This window comes from Nesoenas mayeri, assembly GCF_963082525.1.
Source record: "Nesoenas mayeri genome assembly, chromosome: 11".
Taxonomy (NCBI): Eukaryota; Metazoa; Chordata; class Aves; order Columbiformes; family Columbidae; genus Nesoenas; species Nesoenas mayeri.
Window position 1 is genome coordinate 13,798,342 of NC_137563.1, and position 22,362 is coordinate 13,820,703.

At 41.7% G+C, this 22,362-nt stretch overlaps 1 protein-coding gene and 2 long non-coding RNA genes across 3 annotated transcripts; all 3 read right to left on the minus strand.

Annotated features, from left to right (window-relative positions):
* Positions 1-102: 102 nt before the first annotated feature.
* On the minus strand, positions 103-8,163 carry MNS1 (meiosis specific nuclear structural 1; the record flags this gene model as incomplete). The annotated part of the gene is made up of 10 exons (XM_080351231.1): positions 103-369; positions 1,972-2,097; positions 3,033-3,290; positions 4,041-4,148; positions 4,227-4,443; positions 5,157-5,386; positions 6,242-6,344; positions 7,194-7,321; positions 7,542-7,802; positions 8,104-8,163. The coding sequence occupies 10 exons, from the start codon at positions 8,161-8,163 to the stop codon at positions 298-300; spliced, it is 1,563 nt and encodes a 520-aa protein (XP_080207357.1). The 3' UTR covers positions 103-297.
* Positions 8,164-8,912: 749 nt separating this feature from the next.
* On the minus strand, positions 8,913-13,327 carry LOC308044711. The gene is made up of 4 exons (XR_013922652.1): positions 13,235-13,327; positions 12,872-12,895; positions 12,043-12,102; positions 8,913-9,037 (listed from the first exon to the last, which is right to left on the minus strand). It is a non-coding gene; the product is annotated as an uncharacterized lncRNA (long non-coding RNA).
* A 1,367-nt stretch (positions 13,328-14,694) lies between these two features.
* On the minus strand, positions 14,695-20,077 carry LOC308044419. The gene is made up of 3 exons (XR_013922615.1): positions 20,036-20,077; positions 19,174-19,263; positions 14,695-14,774 (listed from the first exon to the last, which is right to left on the minus strand). It is a non-coding gene; the product is annotated as an uncharacterized lncRNA (long non-coding RNA).
* Positions 20,078-22,362: the final 2,285 nt, after the last annotated feature.

Here is a 22,362-nt window from a genome sequence, read left to right on the forward strand (position 1 = left end):
CTGCAGTTGCTGGAGAAAGCATTTCTAATGTTGCTACGTCACTAACCGAGAATAACAGAGAAATCCATAGCAGTTTATTGTTTATAGCAGTTTATTGTTGCAAGTGCAACATACACTTCCATAAAACAGGCTGCCTATCAGTTTAGAACTCAGTCTTAAAATGGAGACCTTTTATGACAGGAAAAAGGAGTTCCTCACTGCTAACAGCAAATGGAGCTTTTCATTGGAAATCAGATGACACCTAGTGGCAAAGCAGGAGCTGAGAGGGGAAAGTTTGAGCGCTCTCCTGCAAATTCATTACCTCTTCTGGCAAGCCAATTTGAATTCCTCTCCAAGCATGTTAATGTCTTCTTCATCTTTGATTATTCCCTGCAACAAGGGGAAAGAAACACGTGTCAGAAGGTAAAACAAAGTAGAGAGATCATTATGGATCTCAGAAATGTTCTGTGGAAGAGAATATAGTTTCTTGTGTCACCTTTAAAACAAATGGCCCTGAAAACGGTCACAAAAGGTCAGCGGATGAGTTTCTAATTGGAGCTGCCTCTTGTTCTGTATGCAAATGACGCTGAGAACCCCGTGAAGAGTCTAACGTGAGCACTATACAAAAGACAACACTTCCCTGCATTCTCTTTCTAATCAAAGTGATTCTAGTCAGCACAGCACAGACGCAGGTTTAATGAAATCAAGCAACTGCATTGAGAAGATGCAGTGGCCGGGGTGGGGCTCTGTCTTTACCTCCAGGTGTTTTGAAATGAGCCCATGCAAATAAATTATTTTGGAAATCAAGTGATACTGAACAACTTTGTAAACAACTATGTTTTGGGGAAGGGAAGTAGAGGAACCCAGAAATCTAAATCTCTAACTACATCTAAATTAATTTTAGGGCTAAAAGTGTGTATGACCTACAGAACATATCTTGCAGCATTTAGAAAAAAAATACAGATTACATTTACATTAGAGATTTCAGAATTAGGTGTCACTTTTCTATTGAGCCATTTTGAGTGAAGTAACATGAGGTATGACCACACGATTGAGACACAGTGTTGAAGGAGTGAAAAAACCAAACTAGAAGATCAATATGATGGAACAGCTATGAGCCTTGAGACACCGAAGTAGCTAAGACTTCCTAGAACAGTAAATTCAAACCAAAAAACCATCAAAATATTGCCAATTTGAGTTATCCTTTAATTAAGTTGCTCCAAATTTTACAAACCCATGCAGCAAATTAGTATATTATTTGAATAAAAATTATACTCTGCTATATTTACAATGTTTGCCAGTATTGCAGAAAATAATTTTGTTAAGAGTTGGATAATTCCCTCCCTATTGTAAATGTGCTTTTACATCCCTAGAGCAGCTCTCTGTTCATTTCCATACCATCAGGTGATCTTTCTGATTATGAAGTACAATACAAAATAAATTGTAGTTTATTGCTATTACAATAATTGTTCCCATCTTTTTTAACTTTTAAAAACACGAGGATGAACAGAAAGAGCTTTGAAATGCTTCTGTCAGCACTGCAACAGAGAGTGACCATGGTAACAGCAGATGTGGAAAACAGCCAACACTGTCAGAAACTGGTCCCAAAAGCCCACCTGAGACATCTGGTGGAAATGGGGCTCAAGAGAAGGTGGAGCCCTTCCTAGCCAGAAAAGCCCTGCTGTGGAACTGATATTCCATGTGCCAAAAACTGGATGTGCACAGCGCTGGGCAAGTTCAGCATTGCATTGCATCAGCATTGCAGGAGAGCCCAAAGTCCCTCCTACAGAACAAATGTGTTTGTAAATTGCTTCCCAACTCAGAAAGACAAAAAAAGGAAGAAGGAAAAGGTGAGCACAGGAGGGCTGACACAGTGAGGACACCCACTGACCCCAGGAACGTACACAGTTCTGCAGCTTCACCTTCAGCTACCCAGGAGCACACTGATTTATAGGGTAAACATTTAAAGCATCTAAAACACAATTAACTTACTCGAGGAAGATAACCCAGTAATTTAGACGCATGCTCTTTCAGGAGTTTCTGTCTCTCTTCCTCAACAACTGCACGGATGCTTGCTTGTCTTCTCTCCTCTAACTGTCTTTCTTCAAGTTCACGCTCCTACAATAAACAAGCAAGTTTTCATAACTGTCCAGTTTCAGCTCTGTTAACATTTGTTTCCACCAATATCCCCCACAGTATAAAGAGAAAAGTTTTTTTAATTGAGTTTGATTCTGAACTTCCACTTACTAACTCCTGCTCGCAGGAAGTTAATTTGAGAGAGATGGAAAAGTGTATGTAAAAGCCCACAGAGCACTGTTTAAACAACACGTGTTTGGTAACTAGAAAAAAAACATCTCAGACCAAAGAGAAGATGGAATGGCAAGACATGGGGCTGCTCTGCTATGTGTGTTTAGTCTCGCACTAGCAGCCCTTTTAAAGGTATTACAGTTAAGTGAAGTTCTGGTTCCTTCCTGGCTCTCAGATAAGAGTGTCTGTTCCTGCCCCACTGATGAAAGCCAGGGAAAGAGAAACAGGTGTGCACTGACGTGCTGATGGCCAGAAATGGCAATGCACGTTATGTGTGATTTATACCCTATAAACAGGTCCAAAAGCTGCAGTGTAGCAACCCATGACTTGTTTTCAGTTTATGGCTTTTCTTCCTCAGGTGATAATTGAGACACACAGTCTGAATCAAGGCTAGGACTTTCCCTTCTCACACATCATCAACGTCAGTGCTGCTGATCATCAGGGACACTGAACTGGATGACAGTTGTGTTGCTGATTCCATGAAGAGGTCCTTGCAGAGCACGCTGAGTACACCATGGTCTAGGGACGCTGCTGACCTGAACCTCTTAAGCTACAAAGAAGTTACTTCTAAAAAGACTTTTTCTTGTCCTCAAACCAAAGCAAGTGCCTGCTTCCCCCTGCACATTTCTCTGCAGCTCCCCTGTCACCTTTCCCTGGTAACAACAGCCTTGTCACTGAGGAGAGCAGCCATATTCTCCTGTTGAAATGCTTTGGCTCAAACCAAAAGCAAAAGTGAAAACTCTTACTTTATCTGCAATAAACTGTTTGCGACGGTCTTCAAGCAGTTTTTCCACAGCCCTTCTGTGTTCAAGCTGTTTCATCCTCCGTTTCTGAGCATTCATCTGTTCGATGCGATCATCCTCTGCAAACTTGGCCAACATCTGTTTTCTGAAAGCGTCTTCTTCCTCTTGCATAGCTTGTCGCACAATCTTCTTAAAAGCAAGCTGCTCTTCAAATGCTTGCCGTAAGTCCAGGCGTTGCTTTATTCTCTTTTCAATTTCTGCCTATAAAGGAAAGTCAATAAAATGCTGTACTACTCAACATACTATGGAAAATTTTGATCAATCATCAGCCAACCTAAGTGATTTATCTAGGAATAAAATTACTGCAACGGTTACCTTCTGGCATAAAAAACTGGAGCAAACGCTCCATGTCTGACAGTAGTCTCCTGTATTAACCAGTTTGGCAGATCTCTTTAAGATTCTCAAAATTAAAACCAAAACAAAGGGAGATTATTTTATTCCACTAGCATGAAGTGAATCAACATGACAGTCATCCTGGAAAACTCTCCCAAAATAACAGTATTACGTATCTCAGCCTTTGTTACATTTTGTCATCCATAGCAAGGTAAGACAGAGTGTGGGTGGGCACATAAGAGGCAGCAAATGTACATACAAGAAGCAAGCAGTTAATTAATGTTTAAATTAGATTAGCTTACCCATAGCTACAAGTGCTCCATAAATGATATGTTTTTCTGCATATACACTACTTCTATTCTATGAAAGTTTCATCCAGACCAGCTCCCCTGACCTGAATGTTCTGCAGGAATTATGACAGTTACAATACTGCACTTGCATCCTCCTTTACCAGTTTCTGGACATAACATAACATACATATGTTATGTACACATAACATATATATGACACATGAAAGAACTGGTATCTGCCAAGTACCAAAATACCCACAGATGTATCTGCAAAAGAAATATTCCCCCCAATACACAGGTGCTGCTTCAACCACCTGCCACCACTTACCATCTCCTTCTTCCTTTCGGCCTCTGCTTGTTCTTCCAGATACAGCTCCTGTCGTATTTGTTCCATATCTTCTCGCTTCTGTTGTTCTCTTTCCAGATTTTGGGCAATCTGTTACAAGGAGGAAGGATTTCTAAATGACAGACAAAACCAAACAGTATTTCTTTCTACAGTTTCAGTTTTTGATACCATGCTTTGAAGTCTTTGTTTTTTCTCCTCAGCCTCTCGAACTTTAGCCATCCGATCTTCTTCTCTTTGTCGCTGAATGCTGGCAAACTCCATAATTTTCCTATTTTCTTCTTCCATCTCTTCCTGTTTCTTTCTCCTCCAGATAGCTTGCTCTTTTTTAAATTCTTCAATATATGTCTGAGTTGCTTTCATTTTGTCTAACTTCAGCTGTTTTTCCCTGTAGAAGATGAAGAAAAGTGTTTAAAAAGTTATTTAACATACTGCAGAATAACATTAAACAGACCATTAACAATGTATCCCAGAGACTAAGGTTTAAATGACTCTCCTTATCCATTCCGCTGAAAACCAGATGCCTAGGTTGAGAATACTTAATATTGAATTGCCCCACAAGGGAACCTCAGGTCAAACACCTTTCTTCAGGAGGACACGTAAGTACTCACTACTACTCCATTTCCTATGGGCTCCACCAAAACAGAACGGAGAAGGAAGCTCAATAGCACAGAATCTCCTAAGCTTTATTTAAACTAAACTCGTCCCCCAGCCTGCCCTCAGTAACGTCCCAGCCTATTGCCGTCCGTAAGACGGGCAGACACCACGTGTCTCCTGGAGAGCCAGGCCGGGGTGCTCAGCAGAAACCTGCGCAGTGCAGCTGGTTCCAGCAGGATGGGCCCAGCCGCAGCGCTCCTTGAAATAAGCTGGATTTTCTATTTGGGGAACAAGGACGTGAGACTGATCGGAATGACAAGAGCATTCTGATGTTTAAACAGCATAATCCACACAAGTCAATCTCCTGTTAGTAAAACATGACCAAGGAAAACTAAAGTGGGCCTTAGTCTATGAAATAAACATGTACGAATTAATTTTCTATACAGTGTTATTTCAGTTGCTTTGTTTTAAATTAATAAATATTAAAAACTCAAAGTAACTAACATTTCGTCTTCCTCATAGATCTTTCTTACAATTTCATCAATCATGAGTTTCTCTTTTAGGAACTCCTCATAAGCATCCTGCTTCTTCCTCTCTCGTTCCTCAAGCTGCTTCTCCAGCTCTTGCTGGTACATTATTTTCTCCTTGTTTCGCTTCAGTTCTGCAGAACTTTCTTCTTTTATTACCCTTTCATGCTCTTCCTTCATCTTTTGGGCTATTTCAGCTTCACGTTTCTATAGGGGGAAAAAAGTGATGCAAGATGCCTTTTTACTCCCACTAATGCAACTTACAGCGAGAAATTACACAGGATCAAAAGGAATCATACTGCACTTCAAAAATGGAATGTTTTCCACCTCAGTCTCCAAGTGTAAGTGCCTTAACACTCGTTGTGGTTCATCCAGTAAACGGGACCCTCAAAGAGAACTCTCAATATCTGAACAACTTGAGGAGAACTAACAGCACTTGTAGGAAGTCACGTATTAAAGGAAGACACAGTAGAGCATTCAGCATGAGCGAAACCAGCTCGTGTCACCTTAACGACTGGAATGTGGTTTAACTACACAGAATATCCTCAATAAATGTGGTATCTTTACAGCAATTTGTGTAAACTGAATTTTGTATACAACATTAACAGAATCATCTGCCTGATCACCAATATTATTCCATACATAAGTAAAAGTTCACAATTCTTTCTGAACTTATTAAGATATATGTTTAATAATAGTAATAACATTTTCAACAGTCTGCTTCTGAGGTAAAGATTCACCACAATAAGCACTTATGGACAAAGTGTATCATAGTTTTAACATAGAGAAATATTACAAACGAGTAAAATAAAAACTATATCCTCTCATACAGTTTAATTCACTACAACTTAGATTGCAGCAGCAAAGCAAGCCTTTTTCTTATGGCTACTTACTGCAGGCTAATCAGTCTTTGATAACACACAACATATTTTCAATAAACACTGAATGCCTAAACTAACAACATTGCAGAAAAAAGGCCAGTTTCAAAGCAAAAATTTTCAGCACAATCCATATAAAGAGTTACAGCACGCAGGTGCTGGGAGACGCTATGAAGCCAGTTACCATTTTCTCATACTGTATAGCTTCTTTTTCAGCTATCTGTGCAGCTCGCTCTTTATTCATATAAGCAGATTTTAGCTTTTTTTCTAACTCGCGAAGTTCAAGACTGGGAAAAAAGAAAAAAACAAGGAAATTTATACTATTACAAGGAGGTCAGTGCCTAAAGGAAAAATTGAATTTTCCATCACTATTTAAGCAGAATTTTAAAAATATATTTTTAAAGGGAAGAGCCTGATTGTAGATTAAAAATAACTGCTCTAGTAAAACAGCAGAAAAAGAAAAACCTGTCTCAAACCAAGAGCTATCCATATCTGTACATATGCTATCAATAGTTTTGTACTTTTACCTCTAACTATATAGATATATAAATTTGTACACTTAAAAAATGACACTTTTGTTGTTCAGTAATTTTTGTTGTTTAGTAATTTTTTGTCATATCTAGGCCTTAAGTTTCCTTTCCAGGGCAGATTCATTTCCACTTCTGCTACAAGTGTCACAAAGTCTGTCCCGTCTCCACTGAACCTCCAGCACCTCTCCCCTCCCTCCCTCCCCTCTGCCTTGCATTCACCCCCACGCTCTTTCTGACACCATCTACTGAATCTGCAGCAACCCCCGGTGCCACAGCCTCCTCTCCTAGACTCTCCTCAATCTACCTTTTCCTCCGCTTTTTTCCAGTTATGATCTTCTCTGTTGCCCAAATTCAAAAAGTTAAAGCCTATTCTAAAAAACATGATATGTCTCTGATTTTGGCATGCTTAAATTTCCTCTCCGTTGCTTGAAAACACCTTATGCTATAGTCTCAGGGCATCTGAGGTTCAGACCAAAATGTGACTGAGAAAAATGAGTAGGAGGGTATGCAACTGACCAAATGCTTCTATAGATATGCTTTTTGGGGCTAACACTGATTTAAAATAACAGGTAGTTAAATGAAGTAGTGAGATTTTTGAAGCGTTACCTGTTCTCTCTTACTTGTTGCCTCATCTTCTCATCTTTAAGTTTCTCATGTTTCAGCCTGGCCAGCTCGGCTGCCAGCTTCTCCTCCCGCTCCAGCTGCAGCTCACGCTGGTTTTTGTTCTCTTCTGCCTAACGGGAACACGCCATTGCCGGGGCAGCTCCCCCGCACCGCTGGGAAGCAGCCGGGCCGCAAGGCCCGCGGTCAGTGAGCGGGTTCCCAAGGAGCAGGTTTGGGAAGGGGTGACCCCCGGGCAGCACGGCGGGGTCGCCGCCTCCCCCGCCCGCCATCAGGCCCCCGGGGCTGTGTCCGCGCACACCCGCAGTCCAACAGGACCTGCAGGTCCGCTACCTGCAGCAGGGCCTCCTCCAGCCGCCGCTCCTGCTCCGCCGCGGCCCAGAGTCTGGCTGCCCGCCGCCGCCCGCCTCGATCCTCCGCGGCCGCCCCCAGCCACTCGTTCCGCTGCACGGACACCTGCGGGCGACAAGAGAGGGGCAGCGCGGCGGGCAGGGCCCGGGGCAGCGCGGCGGGCAGGGCCCGGGGCAGATCCCGGGGCAGCGGCGGCCCCGCTCCCCGCTCACCATCTCGCCCGCCCGCCCCGCAGCGGCCGCGCTGTCATGGCAACGAGCGGGGCAGCCGGGCGGAAGGGAACTGGTTTACTTTCCGGGAGAAACCCGTCGCGGTGATTGGCCGAAGGGGCCAGCCGAGCCTCACACGTGACTGGGATGGGCGGGGCGAGGCCGTGGGGGCGGGGCCCAGCCTGTCACAGCCGCAGAGCGGTGGCCGCTTCGCCTCGCAAACTAAACTGAACAAAAAAATCGATTTCAAGAGCATTTCTTGAATGATTACTCCGAGTTAACGCAGTTATCTACAGGCACAAAGCCTAGGTGGCAGCATTTAATTAAGAACTTACCTCCTTCATACTTATTATGACAGTCAGGGAGTCAACAGGCAGAACGTTCACCACGAACATCACTAAAATCTGTAATTCTACGTAGTTCCACAGCCCACCCGCCGCCTTCCACACCCTTCTGTTCCTTTCTACACACTTATGTGAAACTAAAGATATTTCAGCTTATTGAAAGCAGTATGTAAAATTCATTCATGTCACATGCTTTACAAAATTATTAAAATGAATAAAGCTTAAGAGAAGAACACCTCAGAATTCAGTAAGAATAAGTCTGCATGTTTCTATTGATTCTCTGCTAGATATGCCTGTATCTATATATTTATGCCATGAGTACACTCATAATTTTAATCAGTGTCAAATCCTTCACAAAATATCCCAAATTAGTGGATTACCTCCTCAAGCTTTGATTTGTCTCTGCCTTTTTCATGAGAAACATGTTTTCCCACAATGTTTGGTGGGGGAAAGAAGTAAACTGTAGCACACCATGTCTTCAACTGAGTTGATACAAGCAGAGATGAGAGAGAAGATCATGACGGTTCCCTACCTCTTCATTCCAAGTGGAGTTAGCAGTACACCTCTCTTTAAAATAACAACCGGTTTCTTCAACAGTAGGCAAGGAAACAAGTAAATGTCAAAAAAATCTGTCCCCCGGAGATTCCAAGGTCTTGACTTAGAAGGAAGCCTTTAACTGTCAGTGCCCAAGATTTGGAGGTGTTGGGGTATGGGGGGATAAAGGTTCAAATGATACTTCTGCTGTCCCTTCTCCTCAGTACATGACTATTTGCCTCACTAGAAATGAATGTAAGTTTCTTTCTTAGCAAACAAAACAACAAAATTAGGTTCCCTCACCTCACTTCTGGAAATAACAGCAAACAACCTTCAGATGTCGAATTCCATCTTTGCTCACGTGATGTCCTTAACTTGGAGCAGCAGCACTCTAAAATGAGAACATAGGAATACCTTGATTCAGTCTCCAGGACAGCAAGGTATTCACACAGAAAAGTGGGAGTAAAAATGCTCGAAGAAACACATACATATCAGAGACCAACAAGTCAGCTGACAAAGTTATTTTTTAAATTAAGAGGTGGCTTGTGTTTGCAGGTGAACAGTGTTTGCGAGGAGTGTATCTTTCACAGAAGGGACAACACAGCACGAATATCCAGTAAGATCCCAAAGGGAATATATTTTGAGATTTCCAGTCCTCTGTGCCTCATTGTTCTTTTATGTTCCATATATTTCAGATTTGCTGCAGTGTGTTTAAAATGCAAAGAAGAAAAAAATGCAGCCAGATAATGCTTTTATCAGTGATAACTTAGGGCAGTTTGTGCTCAAAAGTTCTTACTTTCAGTGCCATGTTAGTTTTCCTCAACGTAAATTAAGGCAGAGGGACCAGTTCAGTAAGTATGCCGTCTGTGCCGATCTCCAAAGGAAGGTAAGTAACCTTTCAGCATGTACAGTCACCCCACGAGAGAACAGGGAGGAGAAAATACTCCAGAAACTCCACAGAAACACCCATTATACCCTTGCCCTGCTCCTTTCATCAAATTGAATACTTAAAAGATGGAAAACAATCATTTCCCCTAGTTTAAATACAACTGCTGGTCTCATACCTTCTTCAGAGCTCCCCCAATAAATGCAAGCTCCTGTCCTAAAGCTTGGTCATCTTAACTCTTTTTTTCCCCCCTTAGGTCCAGCCAGAACTTCCCCTTTTTCAGTGTGTGACAACTGGCCTCTCAGACGCCCACTGTGCTTCTCGGCAGAGCCTGGTTCAGTCTTCTTGGTGCGCTCCCCACACAACCAAGGGCTGTGGTGCTGTCCCCCAGGGGCACCAACTGCACCTCCCTGCTCGGATCACCCGCAAACTGGCTGGGGATGCAGCGCACGGGTCACACACCTGCACGTGGACAAGCGTTTCTGTCCTGCGCCTTCCTGGCACATCCTGCTCTCCTCACCAAGGTCACCTTCGCTGGACCACCCACCTCCACTTGCAGGGGAAGCATCTGCTTTTGCTGCTCCTGCCAGCTGTGCGGTCACAGCAACTCACGGCTCCATGGAGGAGCCTCCCTCATACGTTCTTATTTGGGAGGAAATCAAGCTGTGTGTTGAAAACAGACCTACCTTTTCCTCATGTCAAAAAGCAGATCTCCTTGAGGGCACCAGCTAATGCCTCAGTTAAAGACCTAAGAATTTAACAGGTGTGGAACAGAGTTCAGTTCAGGCATTACTCAGTCCAGAGTTACTCAGCTCTTCTGAAGGAACAGGATAAAAAGTACTGGTTTTGCCACCAACTGACTCCTTAAAAGTCAAGTGTGTTTCTTTCCATAATATAATTTATGAGGTTTTAGAATAACAGATAATGAAACATCTACTATAGTTTGGAAAGGAACAAGTCCCAGCTGCGTAGTTGCTATCAAACTCTTGCTTCATACAGTATTTCTTCTTGCAGCAGCCTGGTTACAGTGACCCGCTTCTCATTGCTTTTCCTAACAGCATTAAACGCTCCCAGGGCCTGAAAAGCTCTGGGTAACCAGCAGCACATGGTACAAAGGCAGAGTTAAATTCAGCAGTTCTTTCTCAGGGTTAACCACGGCATATTAATAAATGATTCAGTTCTCTGTCTCAATACCATCACCTAGTGATCAACTCATGACAGCAGAAATGAAGACTGCTGAGGACTGGAAATTTTGCTAATGATAAAAATTAGCAAATGGAGCACTAAAGGAAAAAAGAAAGTTCCCTTTATTTTAGCAGCTTAAATTGAAGGTGATGCAGGAGCACACAGCAGAAAAGGTCATTAAATGAAAATGGTGAAGCCATTTTACAGGTTTACCTCTTTTCTAGGGCATTTTACCAGATGATCATAACATGAGACAGTGACAAATGCGCTCCAGCTGAGATAAGATATGTGGGTCATGCTGACTTGGCAACATTATAAACCGCTATTGGGGATAACAGCTTCTCTGTGAGGTAATTTACCTTCTTTGGATGAAAAGATAAATGTGAATTAACAGGGAAGAGTCTGAAACATCTGAGCTGTGCTATTGATCTACTAAAGACCTAGATAAGTCACAGAGAAACTAATGCTTGCTTTGCTTGAGATTAGTGATGGATGGGAGAGCAGATTGAGCAGCTAAGGGGCTATCACTGTCAAGAAAATCTTAGCACTATTTTTATTTTTATTTTAAATTACCCTGCAGTAGTAGGGGAAATATGTCTCATGGCAGCAATAGGCAGAACTGATCTTTTACTTATGACATTATGGACTGTAAACAAAAATATTACTAGGAACAAAAATACTCTGTGCTTCAAATGTCTTCAACAAAAGTACACCTGTTCCTGATGAGAAAAATATGGTTTTAATAAATATTTAAGCTGCAGTATTGAGTTTTCTAAGAATAAAGAGAATAAATAGTGTCTCAGGCCAGAAAGGATGTTTGTGGAACAGACTCTGCTCTGTCTGACCGCTCAAGAGTAAAAGCTGTGAGCTGTGTGTCTAAAGACTGATGAGACTAGAACTATTAGAATTCATTTACATCCATAGCATCACATAGCATGCATTTCTTGGTAAACTCAGAGTTCTTAACATTCCTCATTAATATTTACTACTGATTTATTCAAGTTTATAAAGCACCCACCTACTCTTCTGAGGAGACACACTGTTTTTAACAACTGAATACATAAATTCCAAAGACCACAGATGAATTATACTCCACAGTGACATTACACTCTAACGTTTCTTACAGAGGGTATTTTTGCTGGTTGAACACTAGATAATTGTTATTCTGGTTAAAATGGCAAGATAACACCAAAACAAACTCCTTAGATAGTTTGTAGAGAAGATCTTTAAAAATAAAAATTGTAGTGTAGCACAACTAGATGAGGTTCTGCTTCCATGCAGGCTTATGTGTTTATGAAATAATTTTTCATCCCACAATCTCTTACCTCCACACAATCCTTGTCATTTCTTTGTTTCTTGAAACGTGCAGCCAAACCCATTTGATGCTGTAAAACAAAAGTAGGGAATTAGGACACTGTTTCATAACTCATTTTCAAGTGGCTCTCCAGCCAGCATTCAGCCTTTCACAAGTTGTCCAGGCTCAGGATGGGAAGAGGGCCTTGGGCTCTCACTGTTTCTTTCACATTTTCTTTGGGTGCTTGTTTCTCTGCAGTTTCTGTCCCATTCCTATTAGTCCAACTAATACCAAGGTTTGTGGCTTTCTGCATCTCTCCCATCAACTTTATTTACACATTGTTTAGTAGTTTGTAGTTTGTATATTCCATAGGTTTTTTTATTATTTCCCTGCTTTAATCTATATTGCAGTTCAATTGCTTCTTATAGGTAACCTGAAAAAAGGCAGCAATTACACCATCAACATCATCCAGGTTTTGTACAACATCCAACATCCATTCAGTGAGCTGGGAAATGAGCTTTTGTAGCAGAACAGCAAAGTCTGAGCTTTCTTGCCAACTGGCTGCCTGGCTAGTAGATCTGTTTGGGTTATGGAATAGGGCATTTCTCCCGTGCAGGTGGCACAATTTTGCTAGCTTTCGATGATTAAAAAACAATTAGAGAGCCATGCTCTTTTTAATCCAGCTAGCAAACACTGAGGACAATACAAGGTCCAACTACCAGGCGTTCTGCTTTACCTGGGATCATTTGTTTTAAGCAAATGTTCTAGGCAGAATAAATATAGTTCTTCTGTGTAAAGAATGTAAAACCACTGCTATGACACCACTTCTGGTTCGTGCAGCAAGAGCTTTATCCACTTACCTATCATAATCAGAATCCTGTCTCCTGTGAAAAAAGAATAGAGATCGCAAGTTCAAGCAAAAGAACTGAGTTCTTTCTTAAGAAAATGAACAGTTATGATTTTTAGTTGAGAATTTAAATGTTTATGGGTATGAAAGTTCTGTTTGTAAAAGCCTTTCAAAATATTTATATCTAGTTTAATCAGATTTTTACATGTGAGCTCTGATTCAATTATTTATCAAAAAGTCATCTTCAAGATAACAAGCTCCATTTGTAGGTTTTAATTTGAAAGCAGAAAGATTAAATACCCAACTTTGATTTTTCCTACTCTATCCCATCCTTGTCTTTCCATGCGGGGTTTAGAGGAGGCTGCAATGAGCTCACCTGCCAAAGCACCCAACTGAACGGGGCAAAGGAAGTGTCTCGGGGGGAATCCAGCAATCATCGTCACCTCAGCTGATTTTGCCATTTTTTAAGCACTTAACCAGGTCATGGTTTCCTTTTCAGTGTTTGGTATGCAATGCCATCAGAGTGCACACTCTGGAAGGAAGATTCCTAATTCCAAGGCTGAATGAGATATTGAGAAAAAGCTGTTAAGCACTAAGCTTTACTCTTCTTCTCTCCATAGCAACAACCATAGAAAAGTATAGACCAAGTAACAGGGTGAGCTGGCATATGCTTCCTGGACTCCCCACTCCCTGGGAAGCACCAAGTCCAGGTGTTGGAATATTTTCTGATGCAAGTGCAAAAGACAGCACCAAGAAACATGCTAAGAAAGCAGACCCCTTTCGCTCCTGCAAGATACCAAACACAATTAATTCCAGAGAGTTCAGTTTAACATTTGTGAATAATTAAAAAACTGAGGAGCTCCGAAGGGAAGCTTAGCAAAGAGCGGAAAACTAAGAAGAAAAATGCCACTTGCAAACAACATAGTATTTAACAAACTAATCCGTAACCATAACCTTAAGCTAGCCAACCGAAAGGGCAACTGAAGGGCAATAACAGAAAACAAACATCGGTCCCAGAAAGGGCTAAGAGCAATGTGAAAGTAATTCTGCTGCCCACAGCCATCTCTTACGCTGGCACTTCATCCTGCGCGACAGCCTCGGCAGAGCACTGTGACAAGCCCTGAGCTGGTGACGGCCCTGCTGCCCTGCCCGCCACGGGCATGTGTCTGGAGGAGTCCTGGGGCGTTCTTAGTGAAATCCCTGATGTTTTATTCAAGAGCCTTTAGAGAGGAAAAGCGCACACAGGGCTTAATGATACACTTCACTACTGATCAAACACCAATATTGTGCTCCCCCAAAAAATTCACCATCAAAGTGGTGAATTCCCTCTGTATTTCCATGGACCAGACAAAACCCACAGATTTCTGTCTGTGAGGCGTTCTCTCACCTCTCAGCATGATTCATTTGCTGGGACCCTTGCAAGCCAGCTCTCTTGAAAGGGCACACTGATGTGGGGCACGGCCCAGCTGGGGGGATGGCAGCACTGCCAGCAGCTGTGGAGAGGGCTCAAGAAGCTGTCCTGGGTGGCTGCAGCTCACACCATGCAGCTCTGCTGCCCAAAAGTGGGGCTCACCCAGCACCCAAAGCTGTGTTTACTCTGCCACCCAGCAGCTTCTCACAATCAAAGGCTTTTGCTCTGAGCAGCACCCAACTGTAACTCACCTGTGCAGGAAACTTCGGCAACTTTTCCCCACAGCAGCATGTGCTCCTGCTCACACCCGCTGCTCAGCACTTGCTCTTGAGCAGCAAGTGGAGCCAAAGTGTTTCCCCAAGGAGAGGACAAGCAGGCAGTTCACTCATCTGACCTCCCTCAGATCTGATGACACCATAACTACTGTTTTGCTTGGAAGGAGATAGGAGGATGAGGGAGAAAGTCATCTTGTTTCACTAAGAGAATTTCAGGTCATGATACAGATCTATAAAAAGTAAAAAAGACAAGATTATAAAAGGACTTCTACCAGTAAGCAACATGAACTTCCCATTTGATATTTTCAGACAAGTTGCTTACTTAAAATCAGAAAACAATGTACATCATGTACTGTAACAATTAACTGCAGACTTCGGTTGTGTGTTTATGCCTTGCACAATAAACAAACTTAGTTTTGAAATAAACAGTTACACTGAAATGATATTTCTACAGTTTAGAAATCAAACCTAATCTAATTTACTACAGTTGGACACCACCTGCAGAGTACTGTTTAAGTACTCTGAACATGACGCACTTATCTTTTAAATATTGATAATGCCATTTTTCATTTATGTGACATCAAGTCCCACAGGGAATAATTATGCTAATAAGCCTTAATGATTCTTGCAAATAAATGATCAAACAAAATTGCTACTGTTGATTTATATTAATGGATGCCTTTAGGAGGAGATTTGTCAGGATGTGCTGCTTCTTGAATCTCAATTCATCTTATTTAGCAGAAGAATGTACATAGTTTGTAAAACAGATTAAGTGTTTAAAGCATAATGTGTTCATAGAGTTTCTGCAGTTCATAACGTTCAAGCATTATTATCTTGCCCTATGGCACATCTGCATTAAATGGCTGATTTGTATACAACTTTCTTCAGTCCTTTTTCCTCCCCTCCTTTTGTCCCGCATGGCTAAAAAAGTCCTCTGTTTGAAGATCTTTAACTTGGCGTTTCTGTTCGTCATGTAGGAATCGGTGATCACTTTGCTGTCCTGATAGATGAACGCTGCTGTCAGAAAACTCCGCTTTCACTGCAAAGAGTCTAGAAACATTCTTGGTGCTTTAATAAGGGCATATCACCTGAAGCTGGTGACCTACAGAATTCTATAGGTTAAGATAAGCAGTTTCTACTTTTCTTTTGCTGTTGGGTATGCTGGAAATTCCCACTTTTCATCCATCTATACTTTTGACATTTTAACCAAGTTCATTTGGAAAATGATTTACATGGGCTTGCCTTTTAAATAAGTTTGAAAGCAATATCAATGTGCTTCTTTTACTCCTGATTATAGAGCATGACATATTTAAAAAATGTCACAGGAGAGGAAGCCAAAGAAAGAAGGAACTTCAGGTTTATGAATTTAAACTTTAGTGGAGCTAGAAGAATAAGCACATGCTTTGTCTGTTCAGCAAAACACACACATACAAGTGCAAGGTGGTGGTGGTGGTGGCTCAGGGTCATACCCAGGCAGGCAAGGGAAGCAGAAATGTGCTTGCTCCGCTTCTGCAGTACTCAGTGCTCCGTGGTGGGGGTTATACAAGAAAGCTTAATTCTTTGCTTCAACAGCTTCATTAAATTGATTGACTCCAGCGGGATAACAGCAGAACAAAGGCACAGGATGTTTTTGCCTTTGAGACAAATAATAGGGTTAAATAATAAGTAATTTGCTGAAACCTCCACCCATCCAGAGATTTTTCAGGATTTTCTTCCCTTTTTACCCCCTCCTGCTTGTCCAAAAGTTCAGTTTCAAAGAACAGCTAAATAGCCTACTATGCAAACATTTTCTTTCTCTCATAATGTAAACAGCTCCCATGAAACATGACATTGCATCCACAACAGGTTGGTATTTCAAAGAGGTGACATGAATGGATTTTACTACTGACTGGATAATACCATCATGAAATCCAGCTGAAACATGGCACTAATTCACTCCATGCGCAAGGAAACCAAGAACTGCAGCACAGGGATGACGGTCTCTAATAATGCTCTAGAATGAACTGGTGGTTTCAATTATTTCTTCAAAGAGGATCATTCCTCAAAAGCCTGTCAGGTAAGACTTTTTCTTCACAAACTGGGGGGTAATCTGGCAGACCCTGAAAGCAATACAAGTTCCAAACGCTGAAGGGCTGCAACATTCACATTACTTTTCTTACAGTCTGTGGATTGATAATCTTCAGATTAGTCAATTCCACTTTAAACACTGCTACAGCAATCTTTCTTCTGCAATTCAGAGCACCAATCCTGCATGTGATGGGGGGGTTTACCAGTCCTGCATTTCTGCTGAACAATGAGAAACTTACAGTCTCATTCTGTTCGTTCCTCACACGTGGGTTCTTTAGTAGCTCTCCGAGCAACTAGCGGAGGGAACGTTTTCAAATATGTAATTACCTTTTGTATATGACAACAGCAAAGAGACTTTGAGCAATGAGGATTGGGCACAGACTGAGGACTACGTGCACCTGAATTCTGGCTTTGTCTGTAGTTTGCTGCATAGCATTCAAAAAACGATTTTATCTTACTGCCTTTTTGCATGCCTGCAACAATGCTTGTCATACTTGCACAGGAGGAGCATTATACAGATTAGTACTTTTATACCTGTACTGCATCTGAATGCATACACCACTACCTGTTAACGGCGACACTGCGCTGTCAGGACTCGCACTTCCCCAGATGCGTGATTGCCGTTCCCATCAGCCTCTCTGCTCATTGCAAACTGTAAAGCAGAGCTGGTCTCACGCTCTGACTGATACAAGCTTTCTAGGAACAGGTGAGAGCCCATTTTCCCAGGGGGTCCCTAGGGCAGTCTGGGCTCTCAGGGACACCCAGAGCAGGGGGAAGCACCCTGCTCCCAGCTACAAATAGCCATGCTGCCATTCAGGAGCCTTAGTCCTGTTCTCCAGCCTCAGTTTTTCCAACAACAAAACGGGAGTCAGCTCTGCACAATTCAGTGCACAAAACATACAGCATTTGCACACAACTGAGGGCCAAATGTTGACTTCTGACACTGAGGCAGTACTAACGTGACATGGTGAGGAGTGACCAGGAACTGTGAGTAAAAAGCCTTGATTGTGAATTGAAGTCAAAGGCATTTTACCAGTCTTAAATGGTCATGATCTCACACTGTTTTATGCATGTCACCTACTGTTTAAAAAAAAAAAATCAACATCCCATTTTCACTTTAGCTTATAAATTACTGTTTCCTGTCTGTATATCTATTCAGACATGTACTACAGAGATACAACTATGGGTAAATAAACTAATTTCAGAGTGATTATCTCTACCCTCTTTCTCGTCTCCATTACCTGTTCGGCATTCTCCTACCATCCTAAAGGTGCTTGCTCCCCAAAGTGCTATTTCGGGCACTCCTAGTTCCTGGCCTCAATTTTTCTCTTGTTGTGAAGCATTTTTCTGGCCTTGCCTCACTTCATTTACATATGAGGACTATTACTCCTCTTCCTCTCTGTGGGGTGACTTCTTTCTGTCAGTGGGTTTGGAATGACATCTCTCATCAGGCTTCTGCAGAATCCAAGAGCTCTGTTGGGACCTGACTTCTGCAGACAGAATAAGCAAAACATTTGAATAACAGTGTCTCTGTTAAATGAGACACTCTAATTTCCCCTTCAACATAGAGACACCTCTCTGTTTGGTTTCATTTGGCCATGGGTGCTTGATCTGAGATAATTTTTGAATGATCACTTACAGCCTCAAAAAAGCCTATGATGTCTAGCAGAGTAAATTGCCTGAATCAGTCTGTCTCTTATATGTTGGCATTGCTACTACAGATTTTTTTTCCTCTGCCTTGAAAACATTAAAATCTTCTCTCTACCAGTTGCACATGGAAAGCAGTCACTCCTAAACTGTCTCATCTCTTCGGTCCAGGTGGTTTTAAAATGTGGTGGCCAGTTGAATCCCTCTGCTCCTTGACTGACCTCGCATGATTTCTAGGTGCTGGTTATTTATTTGAAACACGGTCTCACACCATCTGGCCAGACATATCTGTTTTTATATACTGTAGATGCTCTAAAGATACTTGATCCTTAACAGTTAGTTGATGCAATTTAGTTAAAGTTTATCTATAATTTATTTACATTTTGATAATGAAATATTCACTTACACTTCTTATGTGTGTTAACTGAGATTCCAAATGGATGTCACTATCAATTTGCTAGGAATTCATGCACATTTCTTAGTGCTTATACAGTGGATTGATTCTATTGTAATACTTGCCCATTTTAATATTGTGTCTGCTAAATAATTAATGTTTATTGATTACCAGTTACAAGTACTACAGCATTTTGACACCAAACTCTTCACCGGCAGCTACATAAACCAAAAATCCCTGTTATCCCGACTGCAAGATGGACTTTCTAAATATTCTCCTCTTTTAAAAACTGACTTGAACAATTCATTCTTACCTACTTCTAATGTGCCAGTTTCCTGAAAGGGTAAGAGACAAGCCCTTTCTTCTTATGAATTTCAATATTTGAAAAAATGATACTCATTGCCTTCCAGGCAGCCTGTCAGCAAATACTCCCCTTGCTTGGCTCCCAAACTGGATTAGCAAGTCATGATGAAACCTCTTGCTACTCTACACACACAGAATAGTGTCTAACCAGTCCAGACCTAAGGTGTAGAAGGGTGTCCCCATGCACAAGTCCTTCTCTGTATGCCTTGAGCACACAAGCTTGAGTCCTTGTAGCAGCCTGTCCCCAGCTGAAAGCAAGAAAACAAACAATACTTCAAATGTACTTTTAAAGAGAGACATGAAAGCTGAGACCATGAAGTCAGATATATCTTAAATAATATATCATCCTAAATACCCAGTAGTCTTAGACATAGAAGATCCACCCTTCATGCCCTCAACTACATCAGATAGAGAATTTGTCTCTTTTTCCTCAAGAAGCAGTGAAAAAAAATTGAGATATTTTAATCACAAAATGTATGAAGGCCTCCCCAATATGGATTTTCTGGCCAGTCCTAGTCAGTGCTCTACCTACATCCCAAAGACATTTACTGTGAATTCAGTTTATGCTATGTAGATTTAATTTAAATGAAGCTTTGAATCTGTTCTAGTTGGTAATCTTCTAACTGTAAGTAGATGCAGTAATTAAGATGCTTAAACATAGAGCCATTAAATAACATGACATTCATGACATACATCTAAGCTTTTCTGTAGGTCTTTTTCAGGTATTATTTTTATTGTTGCTACCCTGGAAACAGTGACATTTTAAAAATAGGTCAAGTAAGTCTTAACCTTAATAAATTTAAGATTTAATGTATTTGTAGCATGCCATAGTGTTGTTCAGGTGGAGGAGCTGACTTGCACCTTGACAGGACTAACAGAGGAAACGGGGCGGGTATCCCCAGGCCCCCCAGGCTTGCAGGAAGGTTTAGTACCATTCGCACAGGAGCCACATGGAGCTGCCACATTTTTGCTGCAGTTTGCCCAGGGACTGGAAGCCACACCACTCAAATACTGACTTACCAAGGGACAGAAAGGGAAAATGAGTTTTTGCACCTGTTTGCATCAGACCCTGTCCAGCCCTGGGAGGCGACCTCAGCGCGGGGAGGGCAACTTCCATCGATACAAACCAGGACCTGCAGAAGTGCACGCAGAGCAGAATGACATTTCTGGAGATCACGCTCAAGACCACAATTGTGTATGATGACGTGGTCCCAGACTTGGTAACCACCTGCTTTTCTAACAATAACATGATGTGCCCTTACAGGCACTTGCCATTCACAGATCTGAAGGCAGAAAGCTGCAATGATTATAGCTGTCTGAATTCAATACTGCTTGGGTCGGCCTGAAGATGACAAAAGCGAGTACTTTCCTACATAGTGCACTCTTAAAAGATGACTTTTAAAATATACTGTTAGAAGACACTAAGATACACTACACACCCTGGCTTATTTTAAGAGTTTGCTATGCCCTGTTCTTCCTTTAACTTAAAAATATCAGATGTGCCTTGTTTTCTGGGACAAGTTTCTGTATGACTCACCGTTTCTGTAACTTCAGTCGTACATTCATGAATCTTCCAAGGCTACCAAATATCTATCAGATTTTGGACTATTTTTATTTTTTTGGCTAAAAGATTTGCATTTAAATAATTCACAACAAAGGAAGGAGCTGAAAAGAGTGTTTCACAACTCCCTTTCCCCTACATTACCTCTTTCAATTTCTGTACCATCATTGCATTCTTTGTCTACCAAATCTTCCCAGGCAGACAGAGAATCTATTACTGCTGCAAATACCAAGATGCAGTTTAGGAACAATAACTGCAAGTGATTACATGAGTTTACAACATGAATGTTGTTATGATACTTGTAGCTTTTTATTACTATTATTAAAAAGTCTACAATATTTGCTTAGTCCTTCATTAAAACTAATGCTGAATTTGCTGTTTATTACCTTTATGTTATTTGATTTCTTTTCCTGGAAGATGCTCTACCAGAAAATGTGAATTTATTTTCTTTTAATTAATTTAAAATTAGCTTCTCTCAGCACAATCTTTTTCTATCCTCTCCCTGGGCCATAACCACTCTTCACACAAGAGTCTTCTGGCAGCATTCCCTCCCCATTTTGGTACAAATGCCACCAGTGAGGACTTACTGCCAACAGAACCGGGATGTTTCTGTTGAACTGGCTCCAACAAAGGTGAAAATCAGGCCTTTTGCATGTTAGTTCCTGCAAGCAACAAAAAACAAGCACCAAGATCTCCTCTGCCTGCTCTTTGCATAGTCTTTCCCTTTCCCACAGGCATCCCTGCTACACCACAGACATCCCCAGAACAGTGAATACACCAAAGACCAGAGAAACAGATTTTTGCTGCTAATGGAAATGGCTGCTCAAGGGCACACATTTGTGGGGAAAAGCTCTCAATCAGTTTTCCCTTCATCCTCACTCACTAATGCAGAGAAAGGAAATATGTAAATACACTGAAGGAAAAAAACCAAGTGTGGTGGCTTTTTTGGTTGGTTGCTTGCTTGCTTTTATTGTTTGTTTGTTTGTTTTAAAAAAAGTAGCAGCAACCATGGGAGCTTGAAGCCACTTCTGAGGGTCTGCAGAACAAAGCCAACCTCTGCTAAACGTCCATTAACCTCAGAAACAACTGAGCTCGTCTTCAAGCAGTGGCAAGTGCAAATGCTGAGAGTTTTCCCTTTATAAATTTGCTAGAACTAATCAGTACCTTTCTAAACTCAGAGCAATTTCCTGCCCTGAGGAAAAAGTGTCTTCTCATCCTAAATCCGCTTTAACGATCATGCCTAGCCCATTGCACTGAAACTGTTCAGAAGGAAGAGACTCTAATCTATTTAGCTTCACGGAGGGTTTCTCTCTGACATGTGCTCTCCTAATAGACCATTTATCAGGATGAAGGGTGCTCCCCAGAGAGTGCAGACAGCAGGACAGGCCTAGCCTGAGTGACAGTCTGTCCAGCAGAGACTGACTTTAATGAAGCACAGAATAAACAGGAAGATTAAGAGAGTGCAAAAATCAATGACAAGTTTTGAGTTCACCTGGGCAGCTTACTGTGCAGCACAAATCTGTCACTGAGTTACAAAAGTTATGTATATGTTTGGTTGCTAAGGATCACTTATAACACATAGAAATCCTGCACACATTATAAGAGAAAGCTTCCCCTTGATTCTCACCCTTGAGAGAGGGTACCTGCTTGAATCCCCAAAACACTCCCAAATTGTAGGTGGATGGGACTGTGGCAGCTGTCTGATCTGACCCCCTGCTCAGAGCTGGGCCAGTTTCCCATGTGTTGCTCTGGGTTTCATAGCTCTGAGATTTTCTAAGCAGTTCCT